General features: G+C 46.8%; 1 protein-coding gene across 1 annotated transcript in view; it reads right to left on the minus strand.

The window, feature by feature from the left end:
- Positions 1–27,000, minus strand: part of FRMD4B (FERM domain containing 4B) — a 70,129-nt gene that overhangs the window by 14,030 nt on the left and 29,099 nt on the right. Inside the window, exons 7-12 of the mRNA XM_058812842.1 lie at positions 26,804–26,826; positions 13,349–13,432; positions 12,100–12,165; positions 10,984–11,041; positions 10,003–10,089; positions 176–252 (exon numbers count right to left, since the gene is read on the minus strand). Of these exons, the coding sequence (XP_058668825.1) occupies positions 176–252; positions 10,003–10,089; positions 10,984–11,041; positions 12,100–12,165; positions 13,349–13,432; positions 26,804–26,826 (395 nt within the window). The remainder of the gene's footprint in view (positions 1–175; positions 253–10,002; positions 10,090–10,983; positions 11,042–12,099; positions 12,166–13,348; positions 13,433–26,803; positions 26,827–27,000) is intronic.

Consider the following 27,000-nt stretch of genomic DNA (forward strand, 5'->3'; position numbering starts at 1 on the left):
GGACACCCAGAGCTGTGTCAGCCCCAGTCTGCCCCACCAAAAACTGGATCAGGATCAATCCCAAATCCCAGAGGAAACTCAGGGGTCAGCTCTGAGGCACCACCCACCCCATCCACCAACAGGTGACGATGGTGGGCAAAGATGAACCCCCATGGCAGAACCTGCTCAGCCTCACCTGCGGGGATCGTGCACCTCCACAGCAAACTTCTTCTCACGGAAATACAGATTTTCCAGCTGCTTCCATTGAAATAGCTGCGAGAATTGGGAGAGAGAAGCAGAACACGGTCACTAAATCTCCAAACCTCTCACCCCAAGGTGATATCATTTCAGCAAATTACAACTCCTGTGTATCCTCAGCTGTGGCATGGACTGAGCAGTAACTACATTCATAACATCAATTAAAAGAAGCACATAAGTATAGGATGCCCCCTCAGTAATTTCACACTCTTACAGACAATGTGTTGCAAATTGAGGATTCTGCCAGTGACAACATGTGCCTCCATCAATAGCACATTTAATTTCACTGCTAGAAGTTCCCAGAGATCTTGGCAGGGCAGCTCAAGTAATTTTCTCTCTGATTAAACGCAAAAATCTCTTTACAAAGTAATTGTATAGACAACTATGGTCTAGTTCCCTAGTCAGAACATCCCCAGGGAATGGCAGCAGCTTGGAAAAACCAAAATTTTTTTATTGTGAAGACATTGTGTGAGACATCCAGCGTGACATTTTGGAGCAGAGGTACAGCACGTACAGAACAACAGCAGCTACAGGAGGAAGCCACCCCCAACACATCCTCCTGCTAGAAACCCACGTATTTCCTGCAAAGTGCCAGCTGTGAGAAGAGATGAAAGTCAGTTGGGGCTTGGCAGCTGCACCCGTGGGATCAGAATTTCATCTGAATTTGCTCTCCTTTAGCAGGAGCAGCATCAGCCCTGCTGATCCCCCTGGGGATGGATGAGCCACCAGGGGCTGCATCTTCCCAGCCCAGCCTCGCAGGTTTGGGCAGCAGCACCCTCTCCAGCAGTGCCAGGGTGCCTGGATGTGCACGGCGTGTCCCCAGGGATACCCCCCTGACCAAGGAGGGCACGCAGGTGCAGCAGCATGACGGAGTTTACATCAGCTGCTCACACGGAGATACCGGGGGTGCTTCCACCCAGCTGGGCAGGCAGGGACAGGGTTAATGAGAGATCAGCCCTGGACACCAGGGATCCAGCCAAGGCCCTCACAGCAGCTCCCTCCTTCCCCCACTGGAGCTTTTCCAAAGCCTCCAAGGGTGCAGCCGCCACACCAGAAACCCCCAGGACACACAACATCCCCGCTGGCCTTGCCAAAACCTGACATTCCATGCTACCTCCCACTACAGAAACACTTCAGGTTTTGTAAAAAACGACATATTAGGCTGTGATGCATCTGAAACATTTATAACACCATGAAACATAGCCCAGCACATTTGATCTCAGGGGAAAAGTGGCACTTTCGGCAGCCTTTCGCTCTGTTTAATTAAAACTTTCCTAGGAATACAACTGACTATTAGAACCTGCCACAGAAAAAGCGAAGCCGAGTGGAAATGCAATTTACTAGAATTAGTAAGTTATTTTCTCAACGGTTGTGAAAGTTTCCCTCTGCTGCTTAAATAAGTTTATGTTTGTCTCACAGCCCTCCTGCCCAGCCACAGCGCTGTCAGAAACGCCTCTTTACAACTCCGCGTGAACTTTGAAAATAAATACATTTACAAAAACGCGAGAGGAAACAACCTGAGCAGTCTGCCAGGACATTGAGCAACAGGTGCCCGTGGGTGCCGACCCCAGCTGGGATCCCGGCACAGCTCTGGCTGTTCCCCGCACTCACCTGGCCACATGAAAATAAATACATTTACACAAACGCGAAAGGAAACAACCCAAGCAGTGTGACAGGACATTGAGCAATTGGTGCCCGTGGATGCTGATCCCGGCCGGGATCCTGGCACTGCCCCCTGCGTCCCGCACTCACCTGCCCGCATGAAAATAAATACATTTACAAAAAGGAGAGAGGAAACAACCCAAGCAGTCTGCCAGGACATTGAGCAACAGGTGCCCAGCAGAGATCGATCCCAGGTGGATGCTCCAGCAGAGATCGATCCCAGCCGGGATCCTGGCACTGCTCCCCTGTCCCGCACTCACCTGCCCGCATGAAAATAAATACATTTACAAAAACGCCAAAGGAAACAACCCAGACAGTGTGACAGGACCTTGAGCAATAGGTGCCCGTGGGTGTTCCAGCAGTGATCCCGGCCGGGATCCTGACACAGCCCCGGCTGTTCCCCATGTCCCGCACTCACCCGCTCGCGTGAAAATAAATACATTTACAAAAACGCCAAAGGAAACAACCCAGGCAGCGTGTCAGGACATGGAGCGATAGGTGCCCGTGGGCGCCGATCCCAGCCGGATCCCGGCACGGCCCCGGCTGCTCCCGTGCCCCGCACTCACCTGCCCGCAGCCCCGATCCCGATCGCGGCTCCCCGGCCCCGCCGGGCAGTGCCAGGGCTGGCATGGGCAGGGTACAGCCGTGCTGTCTGTCTGTCCGTCCGTCCGTCCCGCCGCTGTGCTGCGGCAGCCTCGCCTCCCAGTGCTGACACACGCCTGACATCACCGCCCACCCGCGCCGCGCCGCGCCGCCCACACCCCGCTGCTCCCCAGATCCAGGGAAAAAAACCCAACAGCGAGCGAACAACGAGGATTCCAGCGAGGGGCTGCACCCCTGGGAGCCCTCCCCAGGTTCCTGTGAGCCCCAGGGCCGTGGGGGCTGCCCGGGGGCCCCGCGGAGCCGCGTCCTGCCCCGCCAGCCCTGACTCACACCCAGGGCAGCAGCAGGTTCCACCAGCAGCATCATCCCGGCCGCCGCTCCCACGCCCGTAAAAACCATGGGCGTGCTTCAAACATGACCTCTGCAGGAAAAACTGCCTCTTATCGTGGCGGGGGATGATTCCCCGTCCCCTTTTTATCACTTCCTTTGGGGTTTTCCCCCCTCTCCGGATGCGCTCGGCGTTCCAAAGGGTTGCGGGAAAACGGAGTACCTGTCCCAAGGTGAGGAGGGGCGCGTTTGGCAGCAGGGCAAAATGCAGCAGCCCCAGCCCCTGGAGCAGCCTCCTGCCTGGCAGAGGGACGGACAGAGGGACACGGGGGTCTGTGCTAATCTGACACCAGGATCACTTCCAGTGCCGAGGAAAAAAAAAAAAAAAAAAAGCGTTTGCATTTTTAAGAAAACCTGCATGGAACTGCCTCAGGATGTGGGCAGAGCTTTGCTCCATTTCCTCCCCACCCTGTGAGATCCATCCCAGCCCAAAAGGAGCTGACGGGCGCCCCAAGCATCCACTGCTGGGTACATTCAGCACAAAGACATCTCTGCCTCCTTGCACTAAGTTTGGGATAAACCCCCTCTGCTGCTCCCATCACATCCCACAGATGCGAATTGTACCCAAGACACATCTTTGCTCTTGAGGACTGAAAAAGTGCCCTGTCCTCAGACTATCTCACTTAAGAACTAAGCTCCTTAGCTATCACCTCGTCTATCAAACCCTCCTAACTCAGGTCCTTGTAAAAAAAGGCTGGTGATTAAATGAACGGCTTCAGAGTAAGTTGTGAGCCAGTAATATTTATACAGATGCAAATAAAATAATCCCGAATGAAAGTATTACACTTTCCTGCCTAGCACACTTAGATTCATGAAAGGCAAGAGGGAAAAAACGGACTCAGTACAAATAAGGACAAAGCAATAAAGTAATAAACTTTCTTCAACTGAAATTTTTCTAACTCGTGGTCAAAAGGCAACACTCAGGAAACCGTCAGTGCTCCAGAGATATCCTGTTCCCTTCATATACTCTCTACCCTGTACAGACATGTTCCTAAATAATTCCTAATTTCAATCTTACCTAAACTAAATGCATATTTAAAGACAAAAGAGTGGTAAAAAAAAAAAATCTGGAAATCTGGAACTGGTTTTTGAGGGCTGGAAGAACAATTAGGAATAATTAAAATGTTTTTGTGGAAGTTTTGCAATGTATGTTCCCTTTAACCAGATGATTACGTCCACCTGAGCTAATTAATGTTTTCTTAATAGCCTTCCCATCCATGTAGGTTGTCAGATCCTTAAATGCTCCTGAAAACTACTGAGCATCCCAAGGGCTGCCTGTCTGACTCTGAGTAAAACTTGGCCTGGTCAAGGCTGTTTTTCTGATTTTTTTTTTTTTTTGGTAGAAGGCAGAGTGCAGCTCTGATCACATCTCATTACCCAGGCACCTCTGTGCACCAGCCAGACTCCTACCACCCACCCAGCCCACGAGTTTAGGCTTCCCTGTATTTCTGCTGGGATTCAATTGCAGATACCAGGGAGCACTGAACAAAAAGGAATCGCCGTCCTTCCTGCACAAAAAGAACCATAATAGTTAAGGCAGCCCAAGGAGACATGGCTAAGTGCTGAAACACCTTAAAAGCTGCAGCTGGTTTTTCACCTGGCTGATCTGGTATTCAGTTTTGAATAAAATGCAGGTTTGTCCTGGCCTGACAGCAGGAGCAAACTGGCTCAGAAAAACGGCCCTGTCGGGATTGCAGGAGCTGCCAGAAACCCTGCCCAAGGAGCTGCTCAGGCTCCTGGCTCAGTATGGCTGTGAGCCTGATGGATTTTGTTTAAAAAACAATATTTTAGTATTTTTTACAAGGTTTCTTTTTGCACCGAGGTGTAAATGTGGAGAGCAGCTCAGTGCAGGGGCTGTGTGGCCACAAGCTGCTGCACCAGCCCACTGTGCCAGAACTGTTCCCAAGGTTAGTGACAAATTCTGACCAGGAGCTAAATGACCCAAATCTCAGGTTTTCCACCCACAGGGTCTTAGGTTAAGGCCAGCATGAAGTGCAAGCCATGGCACAGTGTTTGCAGCAGCCTTTCCCTCGGGAAGCACTTCCAAAGCACCTCGTGGTACGTGCAGTGCCCAGCAAGCAGCACCTCAGGAACTGGCTGGGAACAGCAATCTGCAGACAAATCTGGCAATTCAGAGCAAGGAAACATAAAAAGATTTCTACCCACAAGAATGCACCCCGCCCGAGGAGGGAAATTACCACCCTGGCAGCACAGGCTGTGCTTCAGCCCCTCCGCTGCTCTCAGCTGCCTGGCACCCTGCCTTCAGCTGGAATCCTGGGTCCCACTGCTGCTCTGCCTGCCCGTGGAGAGAGGCACCTGAGCAGATGGCAGCAGAGCCAGACTGCCCCACCTGCAGCAGCTTCTGAGGGAAGGAGGCAGACACAGCTCCCACCTGTGCCAGCACAACCCGGCAGAGCTCACCTGCAGGCATACTTCATCCCTTAAACGTTAAACCAGTCCTCTAAAAGCCTTTTCAATCATGTATCTTTCTAATACCTTAAGATGCTTTTGTGCCTGGTCCTCTCTAGCACTGGCCTCGTAAGACTGAGAGATGTCTCAACATCAAAATACCCCCAAACATTTGTGTTTTGCAGCAGGTGACGTTCAAGCAGGTGACGTTTTTGCACATCTGGAAAGATCTGAATTTCAGAGCAGCCTCATAAAACCTCTGTGGTTTTTTTTTTTAAGTAATTATGTGAGCTTAGTATCTTCTATCTAAATCAATGGCTTGGTGAGAAATAAACACCATAAAAGAAATCTCTGCCTAATTAGAGCTGCCTGCTGAGAAGGCTGTTCCAATGCTGCTGTGTTCTGAACTATTCAGCAAAGCAGGACAGCAAATTTACATGAAGTAAATGTTCCGCAAGGGAAAATTTTCAGCATCAACTCTTCGCATATGTTGATTTAAGAAAGAAGTATCATAATACTTCCTCCTCAGAACTCAGGAACAATGCATCCCAACAAAGAGAAAGTAATGAAAAAGTGTCAGGATGCTTGCAAGGATTAACAAAGAGCTCCTGGACAAACTCAGTCACCAAAAGACCCCCAAAGAGGGTGGGAGAAATAAAGAGAAATTGTCTGAGCAGCCAGGGGTCTGGTTTGGAAAGCTAAAGCCCTGAAAGTATTAAATCCAGCCAGGGATATTGTGAAGGTGATGAGGCACTGGCACAGGATCCCTGGGAGTGTCCAAGGCCAGGCTGGATGGGGCTTGGAGCACCCTGGGACAGTGGAAGGTGTCCCTGCCATGGCAGGGGGGTTGAAATGAGATGATCTTTCAGGTTCTCCAGCCCACACCATCCTGTGATAAACAAACCCCATCATTTCAAAACGAGTACATTCTAATAAAAACACTTCTGAAAACACAATGCAGTCAAGACATCAAGCAGCAGAAATTATATTCTTGGACATCTGAAACAATGCCACAGCAAGATTAGTTCTTCTCTTCAGATAACAGAGTTAATTTATCACGAGGGAGTTGCCCACAGAAACACAATGAAGTGGGAGAACAAGTCAGAGAGCCAGCAAGCTGCCTTCTCCAGCCCTCAGAGGATCCTCACATATTGGCTGAACGCAGAATAAACTCCACTCATGCCTTAATACACCCTCCATTGACAAGACTTACATTGTTTATCTCACCAGTGAGAAGAATGGGGTGGAGATAAAGGGAGATCTATTCTGGCTTGAAATGACAAACCAAGTCCTGGGACCTGTTTTATACTTTTCCTAATTGATTCAGAGGATGCTGGGGACAGGATCTTGGCATGCCACCTCACAGCAAGCAGAGGCACTTCTCCAAGCAGGAGGTGACTCTCAATATTAACTGCAACTGAATGAGAATATGTTTGCAAAGCAGCAGGACTGCAGAGCTAATCCCAGGTCTGAGCTCAAATCTGAACAAGGGTTGCCAAATCCAGTCTGTTTTAATGCCCTGTGAGACTTCAGGATGATAATCAAGTGAGCTCAGTATAACCTCCAGCCAGCGTGGAGCCATTGCTTTTATCTACAAAGACAATTTTCATCAATGACACAGAAAATAATTCTCCCTTTTCAGTCTGTTACAGAGCTGGAGCCCAGTGCTTCCCTCAGTGCCTCAGCTGGCACTCCTGGGCGATGGGGAACACTTGGGCTTTTCTAGAACCTGCTCCCAAAGCAACACAACCTCCCAGGAGTGACTTGGAGCAACAAAACTCCCTTGTCCAAACCATCTCAGGTCAGCCAGCAGAATATTAATAGCTGGAGCCAAACCTCCCCAGCCAGCCCTGCACAGACAGACAGACAGACAGACAGCCAGGGCAGGTTCTCCAGGTCCGGCCCCGAGTCACACACTGGGCTCCCCTCAGCCCTGGCTGATAGGGATCTGGGGATTGCTTCACCCAGGCCTCTCCTGCAAGCTCCTTCCTGCGAGGAGCTCTCAGCCTTGGACTCCATGCACTGGTGTTGATCCAATAACAAAACCTCGGGATAACCACTGCGCTCCAAGGCTCGGATTTAGGTGTCTTGGCCTGAAGACCTACTTGGATAAAGCCTAAAGATTTCACTTTTTTTAAGAGGGTGGTTATGTTTCTTTGGATTTAACTGAGCCTCCATTAATGGGTGCAACTAATGTAGATTTTATTTCTATTATTAATAGTAAAATTTTATTCTAAATATGGACTTGGCTCTTGCAGGATGCCTGTGATTCTGTGGTGGAGCAAACACACCTGAGAGCACTGCAGAAAAGACAGGGAGCTGAATAAATCCCCCTGGTGTGAATTCACTGCAGCACAGGCATCAATTCCTGTTAAAAGCTTCCCATCCAAAATGCTGCAGCTTTCCCACCACAACCAGTGTCAGAGGGGTTTGCACACTCAGAGATCCCCCATAGCTTTAAAATTCAGGAAGGCCAATTTGGTTTTCATTAGACTTGGACTCAGCCTTTCCATCTCTATTTATCTATCAGCTGCATGTATATTTAAACATCACCAAAAGGAAAAGCGGAGCACAATGAGGATGCTCTTTCCCAGATGGCTGGGGATAAACACAACAGCAGTTTTGATCCATGGCATAAACAGCTGGATAACACCAGCACACGGCAGTTGTGAGTTTGGCTCCGTTCCCAAAAAGCAAGGCAAGGAAATTCTGCTAAATCCAGCAAAACTAGCACTGCTGCTCCAAAAGACAGGAATAGTTCACATGCCTATTCCCCTCCTGCCTGCTGCTCCAGAGAGACTCCTGGGAGATTGAGGCAAGCTGTCCATGCTCTTCTCTCTCTGAATTAAATTCTGATACATTCATAAATATGAACAAACAACAACACTGATTAAAAGGAATTTCTGCTTGCTGCATCACAGGCAGCTGGGCTGTAGCTACACTGAAATAAGCAGCAGTATCTCAGCATTTTAACTCCAAACCCAAGTCCAGGTGTGGGTGCCCCTTTAGACCTGAAGTCTGCTTTTCCTCCCAAAAGTGATCTGATTCTAGTCACTTACCTAAAGTGCTCTTTGTATTTCAAACTCTGAAACATTTTTCATGTAAAGAAACTGTTTGTATATTTACCCACTTATTAAAGGCAACCATGGCTCAGGACAAGCTGTGGCTTACATCATTTTTGTCCCTTTGCACTGACACCAGGAAAATCCTTAAGGACACTACAGCCATATCCATCCCCACAGTTTCAATGAGCTTACTGTAATTAAACCTTCCACCTGCATTTAGGCTCCTCTCTCTCCCCTTTAAATCTCTATGCTCTGTGGTATAATTATAATTTCAGTGAAGCCAACAACTATTCTCATTTCCATTGTCATGCTTCCACTGCAGAGATGACCTCCGGTTTTTATTTTATTTTTCTTAAGCACAACTCCTGCTGCATTCAAAGGCAACGCCTCGTAACTAACTGTAGCAGGGTGTGACTTGGTATCTGGGCCCTGCTGACCTTAAAAAATTTTCTTAATCTGCCTGGTTGATGTTGTAAACTGAAATCCCACAAGCATAAGAAATGCTTGGCGAAGCAATGCTTTCAGCCAGGCAGGCTCCATTTTCTTGGAGAGCACTGCTGGTCACAGCTGGACATCTTGGCTGCAGAATGAACTTTTCCTGGCTGGAAAATCTTATGGGTGTTGCCTAAAATCAGGGAAGTGCTTAAGGGCAAGAGGACCTCCGTGATGCTCTCCTTTGACATTCAATAGCTTCATCAAGTTGATTTGATTTACAGAGGGTTCCTCCTGTGTCTTTTAGTGCAGGCATGGGAAGAGACACCTGGGATAAAATTCTGTATTTTACTAAACAAAGCAAAGGAAGGACATGAGAGCTCAGCCTTGGACACACAGGTACATAAATACACCCAAAGAAACCAAGTCATAGCCTGCTCTGGAAAAAGACAAGATCAAGTTGGAAGCTTGAAGAGGGGGATTACTCTTTAACAAGGAAGTTTTGTTAAGCTGTGCTTTTTGGCACCAATACACTAAACAATATCATTTTGCAAATGTAAAAATTCCCTGGCAGGGAGCACAGCTTCATGTGAACTCCTGCCCAGATCATTCCTGGGGAGAGAACAGCCAACTCCCAGGTCTCCATCCCCTCATGGCTTAGATGTTTCAGTGAAGACACTCTGGGAAGCAGTGGGTTGGAAAAGGAGAAGAATGAACTCCAGTACTTGGCATTTATTCTCAATTTCCCCTTAGAATTTATGGAAGCACACACTTCAACAAACCTTCAATTTCACACATTTCCTCTTGTATTCTGCCTCTATCAGTGGAGCCTTTTATGTTCCATGCACAAAAAAAAAAAAACCACACCTACAAAAGTGAAGTGAAAACATTGCCCGAGCACAAGGCCTTGCAGAAACACAACTGCCTCATATTTCTGTAGTTATCCCTGGGGGCTGCCAAAATCCCCATCCTGAGACCACCAAACTCAAGACACACAAGCCAAAGCTCCCAAAGGGAGTTTCCACTATCTAGGAGAGGCAGAGATTTACTGCCTCAGTGCCAGCAGAACTCTCCTTCTGCCTCCAGCCTTTGGTCTTTTGCCCACCACTCTAATAAGCAACAGCTTAAAAGAGTAAATCCTGACATGCAACACCACACCATGTTCCCCCCACAAAAAAAAAAAAATCAGATACAGAAAAAAACTTACTTTTCTGGGCTTAACTTTGTCTTGTAAGTCGTACTGGCCGATTCCTTTGTAACTTATTCCAAGCCACCACGGGATTCCTTGTTTATCCTGAAAAATGGGATGTCTGCGTCAACCAAGAGCTACTTAAGAATGAGGCAATTCCAGGATTAGAGCCCTTTTCACTCTGTGACAAGCACAAGTAGGTACAGAGCAAGGATTTTTCTGGCAAACAAATTGAGGTGAAGTGGATTGCTGGGGTGAAGGTGGAAACTTTCTCCCAGAGGCACAAACCCAGGTGGTGGCTGAGCAACGTGGGCAGAAAAGCAAGAGTGCTGCTGGAACAACAGGGTGTCACTGCTGGAGGAGTGGCTGTGAAGGGGAGGGACAGGGGACAGAGAAAACTGTGGCCAGTGACTGCCAATACCACTAAATTCAGGCATGGGCAGCCACAGGAGGAGACACCAGCACAGAACAGCAGCTTCTCAGGTACCACAGTCATGGCCATGACTCAAAAGCAAGGAGACATCATCTCTGCTGAGCTCTTCTGCACAAAGCACTCTGGCCCCGGCTCTGCTCTACAAGTGGGAATAAATGGTGCATTTCCATCACTCTCCAAAAGTATTTCTCAGCATCTCCCCACTCCAAGCAAGCACCTCTAATCACCTGCCACTTAGGAGGAGTCCTCTCCACATTCTATTTTTCTAATCTTGATTAATGTCTCTGGGGAAACTATTAGCTGCTTCAAGTCTAGAAGTGATATCCAGTTTAATTAAGATGATAGGAATTTAGCTGCTGATAGGATTACATAAAGGTTTTACAAAGATTCCTTTCTGCTGTCTGGAAACAATTTTTAAAGTACATTGAATGGGGAAAAATTACAGAGGTTGAAAAATGTGGGGTTCCATACTGATAGAAGGGCACTGAATCATGCAACTGCTCCTTTAGGAATGCAATCCCTCATAATAAGCTCAGCAATCACATTATCTGTAGTCAGTTACTGACCTTTACTCCATAGTAATGAACTCCATATGTTGGCAAAGCTTCTACCACTTTCATGTACCTGCAGACAGATTTATAGCATATCAGATTATTTTCTCTGGAGGAAGTAATATCTATTAACATATTTTTTTCACACATACATCCAGGACACGTCATTTATCATCTGCATATTTTGAAGGCCTTAATAGCTGAAGGCCCATATTTTCAGAAAAAAAACTTAGCATCTTGGCTTGGGGAAAGATGGGGTATTTTGGCCCAGCTAAAGCAAAAGGAAAATTTCTCATACAACAGAAAATTTCATCTTTTATCAGAAGGTCATAGAACTGAAAGCAAAAATTCTGAAGTGAATATGTGAGCCTTTTGGGAAATGTTGGCAGTAAAGACCTGCCTATAATTATTCCATTATGAAGCTCTGGTTACAAAGGACAGGTTCCAAATGAATACGTTTATGCCATTGTACAACTGTTTCATGAGGCAATTCAGAAAACCACTGAACAGACCATTTTTCCCTTGTTTCTACTGAAAAAAAGACCACAAATTACTGAGACAGATTTACAGGCATTGAGGCACGTGAGAAAAACTGCAAGGAGTCTGCACTGTGCAGTCATGGCCATCATCTCAAACATCTCATAACACATCCTACTGCATCTGCTGGTGGGAGGAACATTAAATATTAATGGTAAATGAAAAATAAAATTCCACAGGCTCAGTGGGCAGCTTGGAAGACCTTGATGTTTTGAAAGCCAAATTCTGAACACTTCAGAGTTTCTTACAGGACTTGGGGTAATATGCACCCTTAAGAGTTTGGAGTGAAAATTAATTGATGGCAGGCAAGGTATGGAGAAGAGTCTTCCAATAAAGTAAGATCCAAATAATTTCTTTTGTCTTTGAGGTACCCAAATGACTACACAAATGCTGAACTGCAAGCCTGTGAAATGTGAGACTTCAAATAATTCCACTTTGCAATGTAACACAATAAAAAGAGAATCTGGCAGATACAAACGACATCATTTGCAGGCAATAATGACCCAAAGAGTCTGCCTTGCCACTTCTCAACCAAAAAAGAACAGGAGAAAAGTAAAAATATCATCTTCACAAATTAACAAGTGTCATACTCACTGAACAATGGCTTGTCCTCTGGTCAGACCTTTAATTTGTGTATAATGCTCAATTACTCTGTCCTCACTGCAAACCAAGCACAAAACCCAATTTAGAGGCTCAGTGACTTTGTTCATGTGCCGAAGCTCAGCCACCTGCTCAGCACGCAGGGAAGGGTCCCCCTGCCCATTTCTTGCTCTGGTTTACGTTCTGGTTTTTGCAGATTTCTTTCCCACCCTTCATTGGGCAGCGTGGAGCTGCCTGGCTGGTCCCCACCATCACATCCTGCCTTCCAGACTCATTAACAAACCATTTCAGATCAGCCTGTTCTGCTGCAGATGCTGCTGCAGAAGAATGGTGATAATTGTGGAAATTCATCTTAATGTTCTAAAGGACCCAAACTTCAAAGCCTGGTTAATGCTCCATATGCAAGACAGAAGTTCAACCAGAGCTGTTTTCATTCCTGTCTATTTTCTCCCCCTGACATTTCATAGGTGAAAAAAAACCACACATTTGTCAGCAATGACCTTTTTGCATTTTTCCCTGTTACATATTTCAACATTTTTGTTTCGGAGGAATGTGAAATAAAATATGCATTTCTGTGTCAAGACACTTGAAAGCAAAGAAAAACCCAGCAGTATACATTCAGAGACAAACAAATAATAAGCAAGCATGGTACACTTGAAAATCCATCACATACACATCAAGCCTAAAAAACCAAAACAAACGAGGAGGTTGAATTTGCACAAAGGGCATAAATTCCAAGGAAACAATATCACTGATTCATCCTAAATGCTGTGTTCCTTCTACAGCAAATTCAAGCCCCAGAACTGGAACTGTCTTTCTCTTTCCAGCCTTTCTAGATTATTTTCTTCCCCTGTCCTGTCCAGAGGAGCTGGGTGGGCAGCTGGCAGCCAGCAAAGGTCACCCACCACAAAGGCTCCACTGTGTGACAGATGGAAACTGAGGTGCTCTCTGCAAACCCAGGCCTGGCTGGAGTTCAGAATTCATCTCCTTCTACTGCAGGGTCCCCACATACTCTGATCCAGCAGTTTCTGACGCAGCAATTTAATTTGAGCAAACTTTCAAGGAGGAATTTCCACCAGATCTTGCATAATTTATAATCTTCTAAAAACTGGAAATGCTTGAACATGAGCAATCAGCTCCATGTCCCGGGCTGAAAACTTTTAGAGGAGTTTGCAGACTGCTTAAAAGTGATCTTCTTGTTATCATTCATAGCAATGATTTACATTTTAAATTAACAGCTCACCAGTAAGCAAGTGATGGATGCTCCTGCAGTGTCTTGGTAGGAAAGACAGGCAGTGTCTTCAAGTCTTTTCTGGCGTTCTCATCACTGAAAAAGCAAAAACGGCCCAGAGTCAGTGCTAGTGAATCAGAGATGGACTCATCAGTTTGGGCAGAAGGAAGGGCTGCATTTGCTGCTCACAAACGTGGAGTGCAGCCCCATGTCAGGCTGTCATAGCAACGTAACTCGAGATGTCCTCTCACATGACAGTGATGGATATGGTGTCATGCTCATTATACACACACGTGGTGCTCAGGCCACCACCGTATCAATATTTATTCTGCACACCCTCACTCTATTTGCTGAGTGCAGAATGAGCCCTGAAACAGCTGCAGGAGAGCCCAAAAGTAAGGCTTGCAGTGCTAAGCTTTGCTCTGCCTTCAACAATTTATTTCATGAAGCAGTGTGGTATTTGTTAAATCAGAGAAGTTTAACAGTGATCTGATTCAAAACAAAGGGTTTCAGTTCATACATTTTCAGTGAAAATAGTTCTCCTGGACTGGCATTGTACAGAAAGTTCAAATATTCTGGACTCTAGGCCCAACCTGAAATGAAATACAGGGGGGCTGAAGTATGTGAATGCAATTTGTCACAACGAAACCCCGGTAGAATATTTAAAACCTATTTACAGTCATCAGTAAAATGGTTCATATTTTCTCCTCACACGGTCCATTAGTTAATCAGCTGAAACCTGCACACCCCATCTGGGCAGGATTTCTGCATGCCTTCAGCACCAGCAAGCACCAACACGACTTTTCTATGCAAAGAATGCACCAGCCCCGTCCACCAGCATCTGCCTCAACTTTGCCCAGGCTTTCCTTGAAGGTGTTTTTCTGCTCCCAACCTCTCTTGTCATCAGACTGAACTGTCAGAGTTTCCACCAGAGCTACGTCCCCCTTTGCCATGGGCACTGAGGATGGAGCTCTGCACATGGAGCAACCCTCCCTTGCAGGACTCCATCTCCCAGATGCCACATGGAAAACGCAGAAGATGAAAGGTTTTTTCGTTTTGTTTTTTTCCTCGGGAGCACAGGCTAATGGCTCTGTGCAAGGCTCTTCCCCAGCCCTGACAATGAGCCTCAGCCCTGAGTAAGGGGAACCACCTCTGGGGACAAGGGAGCACTTCAATCAGCAGCCTATTTGTTCTTCAGCGTCTTTGATGAGGCTGCCAAGAAGGGGTCAATTAGCACCGAGGAGTGCTGCTTGCTGCACTCTTCTGCCAGGAATATCCATTTTTCTTTGCGAGCTGGCCAGCGCCCAAGCGCCACAAACGAGGACAGCTGGGTAGAAAATCAGGATCTCTCCTTCCAGCACTCAAATGCAGGCAATGCTCACAAAGGCTGAGTTTTATTCACCCCTTGCAGGCCTATTTTGATGGGATCAAAAGGCTGCAGGACATCTTGGCTTGCAAAGGTAGATTACCAGGGGTTTGTAGGGTCACATGGAATTGCAGATGTAGAGCATGCTCTTCTGAGGCCCCAGAAACCAGAGCAAAGAATAAAATAAACAACCCCCCCCCCCCCAAAAAAAAAAAAAAAAAAACCAAAAAAACTGAAAACCAACCAAACAAGAAAACCTGAAAAACATACACCAAAAAAACCCACAAAAAGCCAAAAAACCAACCCACAACCCAAAAAGCCCCAAAACAAAAAAGAGCAACAAAAAAAATACAACATGGCCTGAACTCCCTCATAAAGCTAGATGGATGGCTTGGCTCTCCAAGGTCCTGTCCAACTTCAATCATGGATTCACAGGATAATTGATAATTATGATACTTAAACCACAATTTTCCTCCTATTTTTAAACCTGATTTATCTCTGCAATGGCTGCTCCAGCAGGCAGAGTTGGCAGGGAACTACAGTGAAGGAGGAGAGAGGTTTTGGAAGGCAGTACTAACAAAATAGCTAATTTTTGCCAAACAAAAGGGCTGTTTCTGTAAATGTCAATTCTCAGCCCCGTATTCATAATCAGAGGTTTAACGGGTGGTCATTAAACCCTTATTTAGTAACCTGGTTTTAAGGGCTGAGGAAATAAGGAGGCTGATGCTGGGGAGCCAGGGCAGAGCAGGGGACAGCTGACACCCAGCTGTCACCACTACACACGGGTGGAGAGGCCCCAAACTCTCCTTCCCCAGCCATCACAGAGCCAGGAGCCTCCCCATCACTGAGAAATGCCACAAATCCTGGCAGCTGCATCTCCCATGCTCTGAAATGCCACCTTCTGCACCACTTGCAGCCTCCAACAGCACTACTTGCATTCCTGTTGGGTTTTTGGGCCCCTCACCTCTCTGTTTGGTTTTTGGGCCTCCTGACTATCTAAATCTGGCTAAGTAGCAACTTTATCCTCATCAATGCCAAAAGGAGGGTGCTAGTTAAGCCCGAGTGATGAGTAGCAGCTCATCAATACGAAAATGTCTACCACTGAATTTAAATTTTGAGGGCCAGCCAGCAGAGCTGGCTCCAAGCAGGGCCTGTGGGCTCTGACCTGGGGGGGCAAGCAGTGATCAAAGGGCTGTCACCACGTCTGTGCCATGACAGGGGGCACATCCCTGCAGCACTGACCCAGAACACGGTCAGCAGGCAGAGCCCACGGGGCTGGGACAGCTCACAGCAGAGCTGGGCCTCCTCTCTTCTTCTGCCAACCTACAAACCCATCCAATTTCTCGCAATAACACTGATTTTATGAGGCAAATTTGGCTCCTGGGACTTGTCTTCCTCACAGGACCCAACCTCACACCCTGAGGTTCAGACACCATCCTATCCACAAGCACTGAGGGAAGTCCATCCAAATGGACTTATAAGGGCTGAAACTCGCTCTGAGAAGCAACATGATTTTTTTTTCTCCCTGCATAATTGTAGGATCAAGCATGAAACAATCCTAGAAAAATGTGAAAGACCTGGGAGAGACAGGGCACAGCTCCTTGCAGGCTGGATGCCTTCAGACAGTGCAGGCTGGCACGCAGCAGCCTGGATCTGCTGACTGCACGCCCCAGGATTAGGGATGATTCACGGCTTCAGGGATAATGAAAGCCTCAAATGGTCCTCCCCCTCCTTCAGAGAGTCCATTATCACTTGATCTGCACCAAGCAAGTCTCCCCTTGACCTTCAGGATCACTTTCCCAAGCCCTCTGAGCGCCAGCTGTTCCCCAGAGGTGACAACTCCCGATAGGAGGAGCGGCGCTTTGAATGATGGCCTGTTCCTGTTTGGTTTCACAAGGACCACGAGATGATAGAGCAATCCCAGGGCAGACAGCCCCGGCTCCAGATGTCCCACCATCCCCATTATCTGCCAGCCCAACACCCAGGGCTGTATCTGGCACGTCCATGGTGGGTTCCCACCAGGAGGAGGACGTGGAGGTCGGGACAGGGAGGCCCAACTTGCATTTAATCTGACCCCTGCACCAGAGGGGGTTTCTGGACTGGCGGTTTTTGGCATAATTTCAATATATAAACTGCCCAGAGTCAGTGGGACTGAACATTTTTTGGCAAAAGGTTTGTTTATTCCCCAGGAGGAGAATATAGGAAACTCTCAACTCAAGTATTTTTCCACTATAGAGAAGAATTAAACAAAGGCAGCAGACAGACCCTTTCCTTCCTATTCCACCCTCTAAACAGGAGTTTTCTCTCTGGCAGATACAAAGCAGAACTTGAATCAATCTGGGCAATGCAAATGGAAATAATGAAAATCTGCATCAGAGCCTACTCACACTGAACCTCAACTTGCACTCCTGGTACTGCCCATAATTAATTCTCTGTCCCAACATGATCAAACATTGGGCAAGATGCTGTCCCCAGCATGCCCTGCTCGTCAGTGCTAGCTCTATGGAGAGGGAGCTTGACTCTAAAACAGCCAGGTAATATGATTAAAAATATTTAATATATTTAAATATTTAATATAAAAATATTTAACCATGTACCATACTATCAACAGGACTTCCCACTTGAAACTCCAGCAGCAAAACAGGACCAATCTCAGGAGCTTCCTACACCCTGCTGATGTTACAGTGAGATTTTTGGCATCTTGCTAAAACCCCCACCAGAAATCCATGAAGGAACCAAGCCAGACCATCGTGGCATGCTCTGCCTAGAGCACATTACTGAAAATTAAAAAAGAGTTACACATTTATGCCCCCAGAAAGTGCATCTTGACAGCCTGTAATGGAATGATACAACACTCCCTGCCAGGCAGAGATTTACAGAACTGTGCTAATTAGGACCATTTGTCAATGGGTTTCCCTGCACCCACTGTCAAAAACCAGCTTATGCCCCTTGCTAAAGCAGGTAAGAGCTTAGATGGAGTAAGATGTGGCTAATGAGAGTAACAAAACGTGAAGAGCAAGCAACACACCCAGCAGCAACAGCCATATATGGGACTGCAGCATAGAAGCTTATCAGCCCACAGATTCTTTGTAAATATTAACAACTCGATGAGGACAGGACTTCAGACAACTCTTAACTGACTAAAGCAAGGGCAGGCGTGCCTGAATTGTGTTTATAACACGTTATAAGGTACAAATTTATCACTAGGGAAAGTGCACTGTATAGCAACTTTATTCTTGGAGTTCGTTGACCTCACACAAGTAACTCCCAGGTTCTCCTAAATGTCATTATCTTAAGTTCAGTTAATTCTTGAAATGAATTTTAGGCATAGCACAGGTAGAATTTAGAGTGGCCTTGCCTTTAGGAAATGTCAATCAGCCTCTCAAAATTAACCTGAAAGTAATTTCACGGACACCGAAATATCAGCAAATTTGAGAATTACGTACGAGATTCAGGGAAATGTGCAGCTGCACAGCAAAAGTATGATATACTATTATCCTACATCATGAAGATGATTCAAAGCATTTCCATTAGGACTTATCACCTCACTCTCTTCAAGATTTTCACAGCTAGCAAAATAAATACTCCAAAACAGCACAAAATTAGAGCAGATGCTTGAAAGCTTGACAATCAAGGGTTTCAGAGGGTCAGATTATTCATTTGATGTCAGTAACAGCCCTATTTCTTTAGAAGGACCACCAAATTCCTTTGCACCAAATTGTACAAGAACATCCTGCGCTGCTGCCCACACCCCAGCCTAGTCCTAAGTGACGTTCTCAAGTGATCTAGTGACTTTCTCAGGGTCCTAGTGACTTTCTCAGCTTGGTGCAGACTCAGGGAAACATGACCAAGGTTTCCAAGGTTCTCCCATTCTTTACACTCAAGAGATGAGAACCAACAACATGGGACCATTCCTTTGTAGCTGGGCTGCTTCAGCAACAGGTGCCTCCTCTGTAGGCTTTGGGTTTGTTGTAAAATAAAGAGCAAGACAACCCCAGGCTGCTCTGCCCTTGGAGGGACCACAAGAAACAGGTGTGAGGAGCAAGCAGTGAGGCAGTGGAGGGGAAAACATGAGCAGGGTTAAAAGTGCAGGAGAAAAAAGGCAGGAGAGGTGCAGGGAGACACGATGGATTGAGCAGCTTTTGAGCATGCCAGAGCAGCAGGATCTTGGCAGCGGGATTTTGAAATGCGCTCTCCGACAAATCCTCTTTTGTGACAAATGCCAGACGTTTCCCATCATTTCCCACCTTTCAGTTCATGGTCTGCTGGCCCACTCTAGAAAGTTATTTTTCTATTGAGGGGAGCCCAGGATGTGGAAAGGCCATGAACAAGGGGCTGATGTTGGTACAGGACTGCAGAGCCTGACCTTCCAGAGCCTGGCTGGGGCAGGGAGCAGAGGCTGCACTTGAGCAGCAGATAGCAGCCGCCTGCTCAGAGAGGTATTTGAAGGGGCATTTAAGAGCCCTCCAGCCCCATCTGTGAGAAGGGCCCTGATAAGCAGTGCACAGGGCTTTTTCAACCCCAGCTTGTTGGACATTTAGGCTGTGCTGCGGGTTCCCACCTTGTGCAGCTGCAACAGCTTTGGTTTCACAGCTCAAGGAGGAGCTGCACCAAACACAAAGCGTGGCTGGGACTGGATGACCATTCCCCATACTTGGAGCAGAGCCTTGGGCTCCCAGGCCTGACCTTGAGCTCCAGTCCTGTTTCCTGAGACAAATTTCTCTGCTTCCCAAGCACTGCCCAACTCCTGGGCAGAGCGGCAGCACCTGCTGATCTGCAGGGGTTTGGTGACTCTATACATTGGCTTTTGGAAGATGGGCCAGGGGCACCAAGGAAAATGCAACATTTCTCCCATCAGTTGTGAGCACACACCTCTCCATATGAGGACGTGGTGAGCAGGAACATGAGCTGCAACCAGAGCCACCTTGCCAGGTGAGACAATGCCACAACTTCCACTTTGCAGACAAGGGTGCCAAGGAAGCAGCTCTTTATGGCTAGAGAAAATCTGTGATCTGCAGCTGCCCTAAATCCTCAGGTCTTCTTTTGCAGCTCTTGATCTGAAACATGAATATTCTGAAGACAAACCCATTTGGTCCTTGGACCAACCACCTACAATGGGTGGTGGATCCCATCCCACAGACCTGCTATGAAATATCCACATTTAAAGAGCTGCTTGCTCTTTAAACATCACCCTTAGCAGTCCTCCCCTAACAGACCAGACAAAAGCAGCATGGCTCAGCTTTACCTGAGGATTTACTGCCAAGCAAAAATGGATATTCACAGCTGATACAAAGCTTGAAGGACCCAAGCCCTTCCTCACAAAGCAGACTGTTATTTCTAACATTTACACTTTCTTCCTGCTCACACAAAGGTCAGCTTAGCCATATTAGCTGTGGGTTTTTAGCGTGTCTGAGCACAGTAGCAAAGTTTAAAGCTTGTTATCACAGCCCGGCTGATACATGGAGATACATGGAACCACAAGAAAAATAAAGTGTCCAAATAATGATAAAGACCTGACAAATCTGCAAAAGCAAAAAAAAGCTGACGTTGAAAAGCTGTCGCTCCATTTCCTCAAAGCACAAAACACACCTCATGCCACCATGGGAAGGAAAAGCAAAAGATTTATTTCTGCTTTTCTACAGTGAGGATGTTGTTAGGATTCAGACCAGAGCCCAAACTCCTGCTCACAGCTGAGGGTGCAAGACTGGAAAAAAAATCCCTGTAGGCCTCACAAAGTTTTTCAGCTATTAGACAAAATGGATGTGAAATGTGATTTTTCAGCATGAAATGTTATTTTTACAATAGGAAAGGCCATGTGTTTTAATATTGAATCTGTACTTAAGGGAATTTCTAGGACAAGGGAAAAGCATCTTTTACCTATGGCTGTGGATGTCATGATGCTGCCCCATGTGACAGCTTCTCCCCTGCAGGGGGGACAAGCTGGGGGATGCTGAATTTCCTTGCACCTTGCTTGCCTTGTCTCTCATCTGTTTTGCAGGCAGAGCACACACAAAAGACCTCTCTAGGTAGCTGGACTGTACCCACTCTAGCTCTGCTCTCTGAGTTAGAAATAATTAAAAAAAAAAAAAAGAAAAAAAACCAAAGAAAAGAAAGTACTGTGGAGAGACTATTAAAGAGGACAAAACACAGTAACCCCTTTTCTGCCCCTCTGGAAACTGTGCAAACGTCACACATATGAAATCTAAAAATCACTGTTCCTTACCAAACTGCCATAATTATGTGTGAATATTAAGAATTAAATTGCTATATACAAGTAGTAAATCCCATGAGATCAGGTTATTAAATTACTGCAAACATCCTTTTTTCCCCCTCTTCATCTAATCCTTTTTGCTCACTTCCACCCACAGTGCTTCCACCTAATTAATCTGCTCCATAATAAGCATTCTATACGAATTCCCTGAGAGTCCTCACAGAACTGCTTTAAAATAGGAAATTGTAAAAAACCATTACAATGACATCACTGCAGACTGCATATGCTTTAGTCTGCCTTGAACTGATGAATCTACAAGTAGCACCAGTGGAAAAAAACCCTGTTGCTATGAAAAGTCTACACAAGAAATGGCATCTTAAGTACTTTTTCTTTGTATTTGCACCTGGTTTGCATGAAAAATAAAACTCTAGGAGAAAACAATGTTTTCATTTCATAATTAATTAATTCAATTCAAATTCAGTGTTCAGGGAGATGGAGCTCAGCAGTTCCCTGCCTGGCTCCCCTCAGCACCTGTTCCTCATGGCAGACCTGCACGGGTTCACTAAGGAAAGCAAAATTTTCACCCTGCTAGAGAAAAATTACTGTAGTCTTCAACCAGCTTTCTTTGAAAAGGGTATAAAATTCAATTAGGCTCTTGGGAAAGTGGGTATCTGATACCTGTCAGCAGGGTGAGCATCATCATTATATGAAATAGATATGAAACATGACTTTTCCTAAACGTGCTTATTTACTACATTGGTTCATCAGATGCTCCCAAATAAAGCAAAATAAATAATCAACCCCCTCAACTAACAGGCTCTGAGTAAGCAGATCTTTGCTCATCTTGTCCTGAATCAGCTGTTTATTGAGAAAGAGGGAGCTGAGGAAAGCACACAGCTGGGTTTGACCAAGAGAGAGTTAATGGTTCAGAGCCAGTGCCTCAGCAGGTATTTAAAGAAAAAGTGCTGGGAGTCACAGCTGAAAGGCAAAGCACACAATGAGTCACTTGGCAAACAAGGGCCAGGAGCACAAGGGGCACAAGGCAGCGCCAGGGCTGAGCACTGATTTACAGCCAGGCAGACACAGCCTGCAGAAAGGCTCAGGGTATCAGTGCACGGGCGTTTAAAAAGTGCATTTGCATGGAAAAGAACATCAAAAACTGAACTGCAGTGCTGCTACAGGCACCAGATGGGTGTTCTGAGAGTGAATCCTCTGGTGACCCACCAGCTCTTTTGTATCAGCCACTGACAAAGGTGTGAGGAAATGGCTGGGCTGAAGCAGGATCCAGACCATGCTCTGGCCAGATGAGATGGGCCCTGGTAACTCATCCCCAAACTTGTCCTCCTGCTCCAACCCCAGTCCTGGGTGTGGCCACACCTGGAATCTTGGTCACATAAACCTGGCAAAACTCCCAGAAACAGGCTGGACAAGCCACCTCCAACAGACCTCAGGTGTGTCCTGTTCCCGAGGGTACCTTCCTTAATCTTGGGGTTAGCGGTAGAGTGAGCAGGTGCTTTGCTATCAGGCAATTATTAACTTCTTTCCAATAGCTGTTTTCTAGCACTGCCCATGTTATCTTTCCCACATACTTTTCCACCAAGAGATCTTCCAGTTTGCCGGGCAAATTATTCAGCTCCCCAACAAAACAGTACCCAAAAATCCCACTCTGAGCACTCTTAATTAAAAGCAAATTGTTAATACCACTTTCTGCACCTAGATCAAGAACTTCACTTTTTTTCCATGCAGGATTTTAAAATTCGGGACTCTCTGAACCAATTACTCCATAGCCTCAGTTGCAGGGCTATCTCTCACCCAAACTTTTCCCTTTTCCAAACTCCTTTATCACCCCCAGAACGATAAACCCCGGTGCCTCGCACATGTCAGCTATCAGGAATTCACTATTTTGTCTGTGTTATGTTATACCAGTCGGGAGTTATCTGTGCAGCCCACAGGCCAGAATCAAAAACCAATGTGTCAGCTATTTAAAGAAAATAGAAGCCCTCCTCCAGCAATTTAATTAACTTCCAGGGAGCAGGGCTGGATTTCAGTCCTGGAAATTGTACTGGGGAAAATACAGTCCAAGATTACCAGTCAGAAAATAAACTTCTTTTTTTTTTCCCCAAGTTGCTTTCCTTATATAGTCCCTGTAGCTAATCTGATTTTGATAAACATTTTTCCAGTGCTAAGACAGCATTTAGGACTTCTCAGTTATAAACTGTCTCTCTCATCAAGCTACAAGGGAAAATAAAAGCATATAATATTTTACAGGATTTTTGAGGGCAGATGCTTAATTTGTAAACTAAATACAGCTAAATTATTTATTTCCCAAGGAGGCCAAGCTTTATATGTTGTATATCTACAAGATGAATAATTAACAGACTGCCAAAACATTGTCTCTTTAAAATTCAAAAAGAATTCCTAAAATAAACAGAATATGTATGTTTTCCCCCCAAAACTGAGCCATGCCAGAAGCTGCAATTTGAATCACATTATCTTTCTAAAACCTTTACATAGAGTTTAAAACACAAGATTTTAAAAAACCAGGCCTGCAGATTTTTCTGTTTCATTTGCAAACAGGAGAGTGGAGAAACGCAATTAACTCACGCAGAGTTTCAAAACTCCAATCAATGACTAATGCTTGCTTGGGGTTCCTCTTGCAGGAGGAGCTGGGTAAAAAGTGCTGGGAACTCAGCTGAAACACACGAGCAGTCAACTGGAAGCCGTGCATGAGTCGTGAAAAGCAAACATGAGCCAGCGTTACATCCTTCCTCTTGAGCAAAGCGTGCTCAGCGCTGCTCAGGGAGGCAGAGGGGCAGGAATCTGCAGCATCTCAGCCCTGCAGGACTGTCCTGCAGCCCCTCGTGGGGACAGCAGAGCTGCAGGACTGTCCTGCTCTGCCCAGGGCAGCCCTGACACCATCCCAGTTAGGGGAAGAGGGATAACTCACTGAGCATCCCTGTGACATCCTCTTCATCACACACAGCAGGGAATTATCTTGGCTGGGATCACCAGCTGGGTAAACAGGAAAAGGAAATGGGTACATGGTGGCCTGCTGCCACTTCTGCTCTTCATTCCTCCTGTGTCCCCAAGCCAGTCGTGGCTGCCTTTGAGAATCCAGAGTTGTCCAAACCAGGACATGCTGGGGGTGCAATTTTGAAGCATGTACTTTAGTTTTATAAAGATGTCTTCAAAACCGGGGTTCTCTCAAAGTGGGATTTGGGTGGTTCATCTTACATAAAGTCTCTTCCCAAATTATAAACATGTCTTCAAAACCAGGGTCCTCTCAAAGTGGAATGTGGGTCTACCATCTTACATAAAGTCTCTCCCCAAATAATAAAGCATGAAATCTTTAAGATCTCTTCCAACCCAAACTATTCCATGATTCTGTGAAACTCCTGTCCTGTAAGAGCCCAGCTCAGGACCTTGGGGTCCTGCAAAGCACCTGCAAGGACCAAACCCCAAAGTCCCTGCTATTCCCATGCTGCCAGTTCTACCAGACTGTGAAGCCCCTCCAGAGTGACCTTGGTAGGTGCAGAAATCGAAAGTTTTTTACTTTCTCCAAGCGCCCACGTGTCAGGTTTGCTCACTGAAAAGAAACAGATTTCCAAGGAATGTGCTCACCCACTCAGCATGGGGCAGGGGAGGGTGTTTCCCAGCAGGCTGCTGCTCCCTGCCATCAGGGTGTTATCTGGGAATTTGAGCAGAGGATTGGGAAAGAGGTTCCTGTAGAACCACGGGAGAGAAACACAGCAGTGTTTGGGCCCTGGTACGGAGCTGACATCAGGGGAATGCCACATGGTGACCCCACCACAGGATGTGTCCCCATGGAAAAGCTGCCTAGGGGATGTGTGTGAAAAAAATCAGACAGGAAGAGATCCCCAGCATTGCCTGGACTGGCCCAACCCTCACTTCCACAGAGCTAATCTCCAGGACTCCAGGCAATTCCTGTATTTGCCGGCATTCATTCAGCACTAATCCAGCACCAGAAAAATCAACCTGCGCGTTCTCACGGAGGTGGTGCAAGAGCCACATTCCAGAAGGTGATTCAAAGCAGAATGTCCAAATGACAGCAGGCAGAGAACACTCTAAACTCAAGGCAGTGCACAGGGACGCAGTGTGCGCAGCACAGCAAGCTGTGCAGCAGAGGCCAGTCCTTCGGTATCCTCGCTAAGATATGCTGGTAATTAAGGCAGTGCTTTATCAGCACTGGCCCAAAGGACCACTTGTGATATGTGACATGGAATTCCTTCACTCCTGGTGTGCTCACTGGGCCTGGGACAGCTGGCTGTGCTCATTTGCCACGGGGGCATAACATATGTTCAGTTTAACAGAGGGAACAATTGCTGCAGCTATTTCTATGCAACTCTTAGGGGAAGAGCTGCATTTGGAAATCACTCTTGTAGCAGAGTGCTCTTCCCTACAATTTTCTTTAAATACTTCTGAAGGTAACCACGGGCAATCCACTCCTTGCAACATGTCCCTGGAAAACAGCCACAGCCACAGTTCCTGGACTTGTGAAGCCATACTTACAAACCTATTTATGGCAAATGATAAGGAGGCTGTGTTAGGTTTAAACCACATAAGGGAGCTTTTCACCACCAAGGTGGTTTTTAACGTTAACCCCTGTTCCTGAGAATCAAGAAAATTGTGCCACCAGTTGCTACAGCTGAACAAGTTACTTATTGTGGAGTCAGCAGTGATTTTCTGGTTATCTGCACCTAACTGAGCTAAACTTAGGGCGTCCCTGTGGAGATCAGGCAAGATAAGGGGTCTTTCTAGAGAAAAACGCAGCATATTGCAGGTGTAAGCAGTACACTGGGGGTCACAGAGCAGGTCTGCAGCATGAACAGGAACAGAAATGGCCTGCACAGCCAGCCCACCCAGGTGACCAAAAACACCTTTCTGTCCCTGCAGGTGTGACAGCATGCCAACAAACAGGAGGAGGAGGTTTGATGGACTTCACAGAGCGTGTCCTCTGGCAAAGAACAGACAGCCCTTTGAAGGGAAGGGGTCTGGGGATTGGCACTGGCATTTACTTGACAACTGCCCCCTCGAGGGAAAGCAGAGCCACTCAGGCAGTCAAACGTGACTTGCTCCCTGCATTTGGGTCTGTACTGAGCCCTCTCCAAAGCTCTTGTAGCAAAAGCGTAAAACACACCTCTCCCCACACATGGAAACTCAGCAAGCAGTAAAATATTAACGTGACCAAAGCCAATCTTCTGGATCTCTATTTGCTCAGCGAGCTGTTTCTAATGGAAGGTCTTTCCCCGTGGCTCCAGCAGGTCCAGGTGACCCCACCTGCTCCCCTCTGCCCCTTATCACAATCAGAGCTGGGTAAGCAGCACCTCCAAGGGGAAGGCAGGCCTGATGATGAAGCTTTAAACAGAGCAAGGGGGGTGCACATCAGCCAGAACACAAGTGTTGGGTCAAGTGTGGGGAGGGAGAGGCCCCCGGGCAGCTGCAGGAGAACACGGCTCATTGATCCCAGGGCAGCTGATGGCTCAGGGCTGTGGGCAAGGTCACCCACAGGGACCCAAACACAGGCCAGCAGAAGCGCAGGCAATGGTTTGCTTGGCCAAAGCTTGGCAAAGCAGAGGTTTTCCCAGCAGGGAGGTGTGGGAGCTTCCCCTTCTCCCACTGTGGCACCCACACTCGGGAGGGGAGCACAGCGTGGTGGCCTCAAACGCTGTTTTGACTCAGAGCTTGCTCACAAAAGGCATTACTCACCCTGCAGACTCAGATTTTATCCAGCCCAGCAGCACATTTCACTTTCTTCAGGCACTGCTCGCAGCTGGACTTTACCCCCATTCGTGATTGTTTGCAGTACAATGCCAACACAGAAAAACACATCCATCAAGCACACCAGTATTAGAAAGGAAAACGTTATTACCTGGAATAGTCCCCTTTAGCTTCCTACAATTGAAAAACAGTGACAGAATTAAAACACGATCTCTTCAAAGCCCTCGGTTTTCCCAGCATTGTTCCCTTCCCCACTCCCACAGCTCTGCAGGCAGATCCTGACCCCCACCACACTCCCTGCATGTGCTCAGGAGCTGGACTTAGCCCCTCGTGCTCCCAGCTGCAGAC

Source organism: Ammospiza caudacuta, chromosome 12 (genome assembly GCF_027887145.1).
Source record: "Ammospiza caudacuta isolate bAmmCau1 chromosome 12, bAmmCau1.pri, whole genome shotgun sequence".
Classification (NCBI taxonomy): domain Eukaryota; kingdom Metazoa; phylum Chordata; class Aves; order Passeriformes; family Passerellidae; genus Ammospiza; species Ammospiza caudacuta.